Source organism: Gopherus flavomarginatus, chromosome 21 (assembly GCF_025201925.1).
Source record: "Gopherus flavomarginatus isolate rGopFla2 chromosome 21, rGopFla2.mat.asm, whole genome shotgun sequence".
Lineage (NCBI taxonomy): Eukaryota > Metazoa > Chordata > Testudines > Testudinidae > Gopherus > Gopherus flavomarginatus.
Window position 1 is genome coordinate 2,212,597 of NC_066637.1, and position 11,036 is coordinate 2,223,632.

General features: G+C 46.1%; 1 protein-coding gene across 3 annotated transcripts in view; it reads right to left on the minus strand.

The window, feature by feature from the left end:
- Window positions 1–11,036, minus strand: part of RNF207 (ring finger protein 207) — a 50,323-nt gene that overhangs the window by 27,186 nt on the left and 12,101 nt on the right. The window contains exons 1-3 of one of the 3 annotated variants that reach the window (XM_050931769.1): window positions 7,894–8,245; window positions 7,433–7,535; window positions 4,903–5,093 (exon numbers count right to left, since the gene is read on the minus strand). The exons of 1 other annotated variant lie outside the window; for it this stretch is intronic. In XM_050931769.1, the coding sequence (XP_050787726.1) occupies window positions 4,903–5,093 (191 nt within the window). In that variant the 5' untranslated portion in view covers window positions 7,433–7,535; window positions 7,894–8,245. Of the gene's footprint in view, window positions 1–4,902; window positions 5,094–7,432; window positions 7,656–7,893; window positions 8,246–11,036 lie in introns of those variants that run through there. One more of the 3 variants, XM_050931768.1, reaches the window with a different exon arrangement.

The window sequence follows — 11,036 nt, forward strand, 5'->3', positions numbered from 1 at the left end:
TGCGCCTCTGTATTGCCTTGCCAGTGACTGTTACTGAGCCTGGCTGCAGAGCTGGGCACAAGCACCAGTTAGACATGCAGAATACAGGTGAATCCAGCCATGTGTGTATCAAAAACACGAAATAATCCTCCCAGAAATGTAGCTGCTGGGGATACCTGATGGTACGTATGGAGCCTGGAGTCCCTGAGTTAAAGGCTGTTGCATGCATGACTTCTGGATAACTTACCTGGGAGGGGTGTCATGGTTGGAAAATCTGCCCTTCTCCTTCCGGAAACAAAGGCATCAGCACGGGCTCCTAGCCTATTCCCGCCTCTTCCATCAGTCAGTGGCAATGATGCTGCTCTGGAGCTGGAACATCCGTGCTTTAGTGAACCCACTAGGTGTCTGCCTGCACCTTCAGGCACCTCAGTACTCTGGGAAATCTAGCCCAAGCTATCTAAAAATGGGGGAGTCCCTGGTGAGCTCAGGCACCTGGTGCACAGGCATTCTGAAGGGGGCTAATATTAGCAACCCACAAACACTGCCATGGACACCTTAAAAAATGCCCTTCCTGCTGATGCAAGATTCCAGACTGGCAGCCCTGCTGCCTAAAGGCCTCTCTGTCTCCCCAGCACAGCATGGGTAGGGGGGCAGTTCTGGCTTCCTCGCCAGAGTGCCTCACCCCTAGCATGCTGGTGCTACGTACATAGCTATGGGTAATGCCTGTGGTCTCTCTGCATTGGCACATTTGCTCCCAAGATTAGAACTGACTTGCCCTAATCTAAGAATGTTCGTATTTAGCCAATATGAGTGGGGAGTTTGCATGACAAACTGACTGGAGAGTGCTGTTTTTCTGCAGAAAAGAATGAATGTTTACTCCAGCTGATCTGTTTTAATTAAGTAATTCTTTGATTTTTTTTCAAAGTGCTTGAGATGCACCCAGCAAGCAAAAGCCAGAAGTGAACACCTAAAAATAACATTTTGTTTGGTCTCACTTGGCTCTGAGCAACAGTTCCCTTGAACTGCTTTAAGCAGCAACATCTGCCAGTATGTGACTTTTTGTCCAGAAATATATCCATGCAGTGGCTGGTACGTCAACATTTTCTTTTGCTGTTTATGCTTTTGTTGGTTTTTAGGTGGCAAGTTTTGGAGAGTTTAGGTTTTGATGTTAAATCTTGGATTATTTGCCAATTTTAATACCAAAACCAGTTCCAAGCTAAACAGTTATCTGAAGCGACTTCTGCACAGTACTGTGCCACTTCCAACATAGCATGAACAGCTTTTAGCAGCTGAAACTGGAAGAGATGGAGTCTCTCTCTGCACGTGGTTGTCTTTAGTAGACAACTCCATGCTGAGAGTGGGGAGGAAGAGAGCAAACTTCTAGGTCATGCAGACAGAATAGTCCCTAACCAGAACTGTTTCCAAAGATTTCCGGGAAGGGCCAGCACCTCTTTAAGCTACACAGTTTTGTTAACAGTTAAAAAAAAATCCCAACACAGTTTGTGGTATTTTCTATTTTTAAATTTAAAAATAAACCCTTAAGAGTGAAACAAACCTATCCGGTATCAGCCAGCCCTCTTCCCGCAGAGCTCAGACTGTAAGTGCCAGGAGTCATGTTTTGGCTAGGAAAATCCACCTGCCTAGCGGCTCAGTCCTGCTAGGTGCTGAGCATTGACTCCAGCGGGGTTCTTCAGAAACCTACAATTACTCACATGCTTAAGTGCTTTGCTGGATAGGGGCCAGAAAGCTCAGTCCCTGCCAGATCAGGCCCTAGGGCTGCAGTGATTCTGCTTCTCAGGGTGATCACTTGTCCAGTGTAGAGTGGAAAACACTCACTGCCCTTCTCCCATTGCTAGCCTGCCCTGGCAGCAGAGTGAGCTCTCCTGAATTCTTGTGGAGCTATAAGTAGAACTTGTGTGTTCTGCAGCTGTTCACATCTGAAACCATTGTGATTAGAACCTCGTATTTCATAGGCACAAAGGCAGCTTGACAACGAAGCACTCAAATGCTGTGATGACAGGCCATGTAAAAGAGCAGAGCTAGACACAGCTTCTCCAGCTTTCCTGGGGCTTTACCACCAGGGATCCTGACCCCCTCTGGGCATGTGTATTTTACATCATCAAGTCTGAGATCCAGGGAAAAAAATTCAAAAGTGCCTAAGTGACTTGAAGCCTAAATCTCAGTGCAAGTCAATGGGGCTCAGGCTCCTAAGTAACTAAGGTACTTTTGAAAATGTTACCCTCACCAGTGAGAGGAAGGCTGGCTCAGTATTTGGAACTCAGGAGACCTGGGATCAATTCTCTGCTCTGCCACAGACTCACTTTGTGACCCCGGACAAGTCACTTAGACTCTCTGTGCCACAGTCCCCATTTGTACAATGGGGATAAAAGCCCTGCCCTGCCTCCCAGGGCTGCTGTTAGGAAAATAATGTTAGGGACTGCAGGTTGCCCAGATACGATGGTGATGGGGCTTGCTCGATACCTAGAGCTTTATTTTAATTAATTTCACAGAAATGTGATGGTTTGTAACTGCTTATAATTAAAAACAAGAGCTGTGCATAGAGAACATTATTTTTCAGGCTGTGGACTAGCCACACAATTTGCAGGCAGACAGGTATTGCTTGAAGTCTTTCCCATGCTGCTTTAAACCAAAACAAAAAAAGACTCATGGGATTTATTTTAATCTTTGTAATTTGTGTTCATCTAAAAAGAACAGGCATAAATGAGCAGTTCCTGGATGCTCATCAAATCTCCATTTCCCCTAAGGACAAACTATACAGAGAGAGCTGTATACATTAAAGGTGAAATCTAATAAGGTACAACGTTAACCTCCTCCAGTGCTTTGTGGCTAGGTCTAACTACACATTCCAGAACACAGCTCGGCTTCAGTTCTGCCTCTACCAGCCCTCCATTAAGACTCAAATGTCTTTGGCAACTACAGTAAGCCTGATACACATCATCCTATTTACTAGAATAAATGACAATCATCTGCCCTGCTATTCAAATTCCTTTTTTGGAATACAAAGTCCTGCACAGTGTTGTCAATTCATGCCTGTGAAGTGAAAGCAGATTCCCTAATCCTTAGAGTGTACTACCGAAAAACAGAGATGTATTGTAGCATTCCAGGTCCAACAGTAAATTTTCCACCATGTCTGCTATCATCAGTAATGTGTTCTTGAGAATCTGAGGCACACAAGTTTCATGTAGATGAACTTGGTTTGTTTAGAATGTAATGCACCCCAAATCATTGTTACTAATACAGTGATAGAAATTACCTTCAAACAGGACTGTCCACATCAGAGCAGAAATCACTAACACTCCCCATTTTTACAGTAATGTTTAATAACAAGGAGAGCACAGCATGATTCACAGATAACAGTCGATAAAAGTATCTGTATGTACAGTGATAGGAACCTATAGAAGAACCCAGAGAGACAGTACTTAAATAATTCCTGGCTTCACTTACAATAATATCAGATTCTTGAAAGGAATAAAAATGAAAACAAATACCATGCAACTGAAGATGTACAATATGCTCCAGAAAAACCCAAGACCTATTCTGTAGCATATTGTATATATCCATACAACCACAATTCTCAAACACACAGTTCAGCATGTTAATATTGTATTAAATTGTTAAATGCAATTTCTTTTTGTTCCAACTACAAAAGACATTTTGGTTCAGGGCAGGATTTGGCCTGAAATGTTTTGTAATTGGAGGGGGGAGAAAAGGAGGTTACATTTTGTTACCTCCATCTAATCCTCTGAAGGGGTGGGACTGGACTGGCTGAATGAGGGCTGAATTTGGCCCTTAGTGAGCACACTAATAATTCTTGTTTCAAAGTCAGTTGGGCCTAGAGCCCCACACAGAGTGCTTGCTTACCAGTAGTGGTGCTGAGCCTCACTGCAGCTCACAGTGAAGACTGAAGAGCTAAAAGGGGAAAGTGCTGGTCCTGTGCTTGAGAGAGTCTCACTGATACCTCACTTCTCAAGAGCTAGCCAAAGCTAGCTTCTGTGTCACACCTTGCGTCTGTTATGTACTAATGACCTTAATCCAAGGCCCACTGCAGTCCATGGAAGACTCCACTTGGCCCCCATTGTCTTTGGTTCAGACTCTAACTAGCCTATCAGAGAGGCAGTCTAGGCACAAGTTAGCACCAAAATAACGACACTGGTTTAATTCTCGTTATATCCATGCAAGCTTGTGTGTGGCCACTCTTATTGTGGAGTACGAGTGTGTCTATTCTGCACAGGTTGTCAGTAAAGAATCAATTTAAGTTAAATCTAAATAAGACCCTTTCATTCCATAATTAGTGTCTATGCTCAGACTGGCACTGAAATAACAAAAGGTGAGAATGAAAACCAGTTAGGCTATTTTAGTGCTGGTTCCTGTGTAGCCCAGCCCCCATCCTTACCCAAGCTACCACAAAAGGCATTAGCTTGAGGTCTGGCCCAACTCTCATGAGTGGAGTTAACGGAATGACTCCCATTCACCCTTCCACACTGCAACAAATTCAAATATAGCTAACTTAGCCCATCTTCGTTTCAGATGTGTTCCTTGCTCCCAGGCCAGGTTTTGAGCACAATACCAATATACATAAGCCAACAGAGCACTGAGCAGGCCTTCAGCCCAGAAAGTGTAAGAGAAGAAATGCCACTGTTTCTCCCTGGGTCTAACTTTCAGACTTTAGTACCTAATGCTGCACTTGGCTAGCTGCATTGGGTATTTGTTGATGGGCAGAGCTGGATCCTCTAACTCAGACACTCATGTGGGAAATGCGTGCTTGGTATTTTTGTCAGCATGCTCTGTGTTTCGGTGGTGCTTTACTGCAGAGCATGGGCACCTAGCCAGGCCTGGGATAGGTTTCACTGGTAAGTCACCATCTTTCTGTGTTATGGGTGGGCACTGCTTGGAAGTTCTTACCCACAGAGAGGGCAGGTGAGGCGGCTGTCTATCGCCCGGCCTCGCAGGCAGCTGGCACAGAAGTTGTGGTAACAGTCCAGGAGGCAGGGATGCTCATACTGCTCATGGCACAGGAAACATACCAGAGGGTGACAGTTGGCATTATCCAGGTCGCAGAGGTTTTCCAAAGGAGAGAAAATCCCACCGGACATCTGGAGGAAGATGACACAGAAAGGCTGATATTACAGGTATGCAGAGGGATTCAACATCTAATTCAGGAGATGGTGCATGTGCCACTGTTAAAAAAGTAGCTATTCTGGTGAGTCACAATAGAGGAGCCTCACCTTGGAGGGTGCCACATGCTTGACAGATCAAAAGTCTGCTGGCCATTGATAGTATATGAGGGACAGGGCAGCTGCATGATCTGATGGCCACCGATTGCATGCAAGGGGTAGGACAGCTGCAGGCAGTGCCGCCGAGAGCGGGTTCGGGCCACGGCGAAAATTTTTTTTCGGGCCCCCCATCAAGGGCGGACCAACTAAACAGGGCCAAAGAAGCCGGGCCCCATTCCAGACCGCCGGGCCCCAGTAATTTGCACCGGCTTCCCCCCCTCCCGTCAGCCCTGGCTGCAGAAAGAAGTGTCAGGGACGGCATGGCGGTCATGGACGTAATTTGGCCACAGCTCTGTTTTTGCTGGTGTAAAGGACAGTTCTGGTCACTTGACCCAATTTGCTCCTCTCTCGCTGGGCCTAGGACTAGGGTGACCTGATCACATGCATTTGGGCAGGGCCGTGCCTCTTGACTGCAAGCAACTGATTAATTTGCCATGAAGTTAGAACTGGCAAGACTGCTGGATAGCGCCCCCTGCAGCCCCCAAGATCTCTCAAATGCACCCTGCTGGCTAGTGCAGGAGTTCCCAGGGGAGCTATGTCCAGCCTTCCGCAGGGGAAAGGATGTGCTGGCCCCGCTTAGGGCCTCTGAGAAAGGAGAAAAGAGGGGGAGACTGGCTCCTCCCAGGAAACAATACATCTGAGTAAAATCTCTAATCTTCCCTACCATCAGCTCCAAGGTATCTTCTCTCTGCTTCTCAGACCCCTTCCCCGCCCATCTCCCTACCTCTCCTCCCATATGTAGCTCTGCATATTCTTTCACACTGCTTTTGTGCCTGAAACCGCCTTCTACTTTCCATGCGCCAAGTACTCTCCTTCTCTGTCCCCAGATATCTCCTTCCAATCCTCACTTCCCCAAACCGCCCTTCAATCTCCTTCTGCCTTCTCACACTCTAGCTGTTGTCCTATGAATCACTTCTCTCTGAGAGCCCACTGTGAGCTCTCGGGGGCAGAGACCTGGTCTGTCTATTGTGTATATTTGTAAAGTCTGGTGCTCTCTCTTTTTATTGTTTAAAGAGTCTTGCACTATTATTGCAGGGCACGGTTGCAATAGCAGTGAGCTGTTGCTGAATGCCACCACTTCCTTGAACATTTAAGAGTTAAACTACATCGTGACCAGAAATAGCGCACAAAGTCAAAGAATAGGTGGCACATTTGACTCACAGGATTGACTTCATGCCAGGCTGTCTGCAGCCCAATGAGCACACACCGTGCTTTGTAAGAACAAATGGAATTATGAACGTTGTGTCTCAATAATACTAAAGTTCAGAGTCAGAAACCACAGAGTTTGAAAATCATTTCTGAATTGTCCCCATTTCAGGGGGTTCCAGAATGTGTAGGGGGGAACTTTTAGATTTTTTTTTTTAATATAAAAGTTGAGTTGGAAGAGAAACCTGCAACATTTACAAGATCTAGTATAGAGCAGTAACAAGTAAACTAACATTGTCTGGGCTTTTCATATTACACAACGAACAGAGTAAAAATGACACAGCCTATGTTGTTTGGTGCTGACAGAACAAACTGTATATAAAGTGCCTGTTTTCTTATACCATTCTAATCTGAGTGATATTTTATTAAAAACCACTGTACTGTCTACAGCAGAGCAAGGTGGTTCAGGTACAAGAGGAAAAATGCAACTTTTCGAACAGATCAGATGTGGTTTAAATTCTTTACTCCTTACAGTGTGTGAGCACATTTAAGAAGAGGACTGTCTGCGGTTAATTCATTTTGCTATTATGCTATGCCAGTGAAAACACTCCAGTAAAAATATGAGAAACAAGAAGGGATTTTCTTTATGTTGATTAAATCCAGCTATTTTCAGTTTGTCAATTTAATGGTGATGCCATTCAAGTAAATTCTTTTGAAATAGACCAGCAATTACCTATTAAGTCCTTATACTAGCAAGCCACAGAGAGCAAAGCTATAGGTTCTGTAAGTTATTACAGAGCTCAGAATTCAAAACAGTGTTTCAGATGTGGATACGTGTGTTAACAAGGTGGGCTGTGTCTCTTTGGGGTCTGCTAGTACCTCTTGTTTTAATAAGTGAAATTACTTTGTAACCAAATGCTACCTGTGCATTTTAAGGAAATGCTAACAGTATATCTTTTTGTTATAGTCACTTTATTGTAGTTAGACACAGCAGTAGTATCAAAGTTTCTTACCTTTTCTTCCGAAGTTACCAGCGTTGTATCCACGTTGTCCTTTTAGTAGATAAAATTTCACTCCCCTTGCTCTGCCTGTCTCCTGCTTTTCATGTGTTTGAAGCTGGAATGACAGAAATGCTGAGGCTTTCAGCACAGCCAGAATATTATGAGTGACATGAATGCAGTAACCAGGGCAACATTGCCAATAACGAAGAGCTGCTGGGTTCAGAATAAGTTGTTTCTGCAGATATAACAGAGAGCACAATGAAATGTTTTTTTTAAAAACCCAAGTCTGTCATTTGCTGACAGCCTAAACAGCCTGATGTGAAAGGGACTGTCTCATATGTTCATGTTCTCCCTCAGGGGCTAAGATGCATAACAGAGGGGTTAGAATTTGCTAAGCCTAAGTAAAAGCGGAAAAATTCAATGCATTTAATTCACTCTCAACTCTCCTAGAGGGAAAAGGAGGAATCTCCTACCTGTGGTAGGCAGTTTTCTCCAGACTGAGTTATCTCTATGTTGTGTGCAATTCCCAGGGAAAGGCACCTCTAAAAGTTGCCTAGGGTGTAAATTTAAACCCAGTACAACAAACAGCCATGTGAATGCATGATTAATGTTTCCTTTATATCCCTGTCCTGTCCATCTTGCTGCTTCCATCTCATCAACAAGCTTCAAGGTTCACCCAAGGTCAGATCTAGTGGACAATCCATGTGATGGAAAAAGATCAGCCTCTCCTTGTAAGGGATCAGCCCTCCCCATTTTTCTCAGTCGTTTGGGATTATGAAGCCCAGTGGCATATTGAAAGTGACAGAGCAGCATAACTCAGCAGGTCATTTTATAGTCACACACAGGAACACACTTCATGCTTGAGGGTTCTGCACAGATACTGTCCCTACAATAAGTGAGGCGAGGTCAGGATCACGTTCACATATTATCACTTTGCAGATGATCCCATTGCTCAATAGTCTGTCAGTCTGAGCTTCCTGCAGGCCCCCTAAGCTATGTATGCTCAAATGTTTTCAGAGACAGTGTAAAACTCAGGGCCCTAACGCCTTCAGTGCTGCAGTGAATTACAGCAGAATTCCTCGGAAGCAACTATGTTTCCATCTAAAAGATATAGCTAAAACACAGGGCAGCCTCTGTTATGCGTATTCCCCATGTTTACTCAGCTGATCTCAAATTCCTCCAAATATTCAACTGAATCAGTTTTTCTTCACTTTCTCTCATGAGATCTGTCCAGTTACTGGTGCACAATGGCTATGAGGATTCAACCCCAGACGTAGTTGCATCCCAGCGGTGAGGGAAACTATCCTTATTCATATACGACGTCGGCAGAGTGCTGACGGATGCTGGTGAGCTCTGGTGCAATGGAGATGTAAGGAGTCATTGCCACCATTAATGAGAATAGTAACAAATATGTGATACTCATTTGGAAGCTGAGAGGAATCTTCAAATTAAAAACTCTTCTGTCACAATTAGCAAGTGGAGAATGGCTGGTTCAGGTAATTAGGAATGGAAGCTAGACCAATGGTGACGAATTCCTATCCAGTCCAAGCTGATATTGACCAAATAGCTGATAGCCAGTTGGTAGCTGGTGAGTTTCAGCCAACTTCCTGCGGGAAAATTGTCCACCTCATGTATTGCACTGTAATTGCCTCTTGTCAACAGTCTCTGATCAGAGGCCCAACTGATCAGAGTGCCACTCCAACCAAGGGTTGGGCAGTAAGATGCATTGGCAAGAGGCAGCTTGCATTGCTGCTGTCTGTGCTCTGTAGCTAGCGTGGCAACTTCAGTCTTCTGAGCTGTCAGGCTGGTGCTTTATGTGGGTTTAAAATAGGGCAAGTGTGAGGAGAATTTAACCAGCCCCACATCCCCACCTTGAAGCATGTATGCCAAGGGGTAACTCTTCTCGTCTGCCCACTAGTGCCTCCGATTGTGGAACACTGGTTGCTGGCAATGCCACCTTTCATAACAGCTTTCTCTCTCCTTCTGCAGCTTACTGTTGGAGCAGCACCACCTCATGGCTTTTGTGAAATGGTGCACGGGATCTGGATGCTACGGTGTGTTCATTTACAACCATGCTTTTATGATGTTTATCTTTCTAATTCCATGTTGTTTATTACCTCAGAGATCACTCCACGCCCCCCCTCTTTAAAAGACCACATCTTTAGAGTAAGGATCCCCATGGCAGAATCAGGGCAGTGAAGTTCCTGTGTTTTGAAGAGGTAAAACTCAGGTCAGATCCTGAACAATCCAGAGCTTTTCTTTTATACATTTTATAGCGTGGTAGTGCTGAGAGTCCCCAGTGAAAGATCCATAAGAATGTAACAGCCATACTGGGTCAGACCCAAGGTCTATCTAGCCCAGTGTCCTGTCTTCCGATAATGGCCAATGCCAGGTGCTTCAGTGGGAACGAACAGAACAGGGAATCATCAAGTGGTCTATCCCATCACCCATTCCCAGACTCTGGCAAACAGAGGGTAGGGATACCATCGCTCCCCATGCTGGCTAATACCCATGAACTTAATTTAGTTCTTTTTTGAGCCCTGTTATAGTCTTGGCCTTCACAACATCCTCTGGCAAGGAGTTCCACACGTTGACTGTGTGTTGTATGGAAAAATACTTCCTTTTGTTTTAAACCTGCTGTCTATTAATTTCATTTGATGACCTTAGTTTCTTGTGTTGTGAGGAGAAAATAACACTTCCTTATTTACTTCCTCCAGGATCAGGGCCTTTTTGAGCTATGCATTCCACACACATATGAATTGCAGGTAGAGGTTTTGGCTCCAGTGCCCAGGCTAAATTCCTGGCCTAGACCACTGTGTGGTGTCACTCTGAACTGTTAAACAGTTGCCACGTTCCATCCCAGAGCAGGCTGCATTTCAGCACAGGAAGAAGTGATTTGTATGTGTATGCTAGGATGAGATTTGAAATCACTGGGAAGAAAGATGGCTTTTATTAATTATTATTATTAACAAAAGCTGCTGTGAAGTGAGTCCTACATGAGGGTCTGCCTTGAGGCTATGGTGCTGAGGGGACAGAAGCACTGCTGCTTCTCTTGTTTGATTCCCCTCTCTACTGCCTGCTCCCTGGGACTGGTGCCAGCACCTTCGCTTCCCATCAAGGGAAACCTCACCAGTGACACAGATCTCAGTGCTCCCAGGATCAAAGCCTACCCTTTCCCTCACTCCTGCTCCTTCCCCATAGCACAGACCCCCCCATCCCTTCTGCCCAGCCAGACCCCTGCCCACCCAGCCAGGCCCCTGCTCCCTGCCCAGGATGCCCCCCAGCCAGGTCCCTGCTCCCTGCTCACACCCCCTCCCCCCCACCAGCCAGGCCCCGGCTCCCTGCCCACACCCCTCCCCCCCTCACCAGGCCCCGGCTCCCTGCCCACACCCCCTCCCCCACCCCAGCCAGGCCCCTGCTCCCTGCCCACACCCCTCCCCCACTCCAGCCAGGCCCCGGCTCCCTGCCCACACCCCCTCCCCCACACCAGCCAGGTCCCTGCTCCCTGCCCACACCCCCTCCCCCACACCAGCCAGGCCCCGGCTCCCTGCCCAGACCCTTCCCCCACACCAGCCAGGCCCCGGCTCCCTGCCCACACCCCCTCCCCCACACCAGC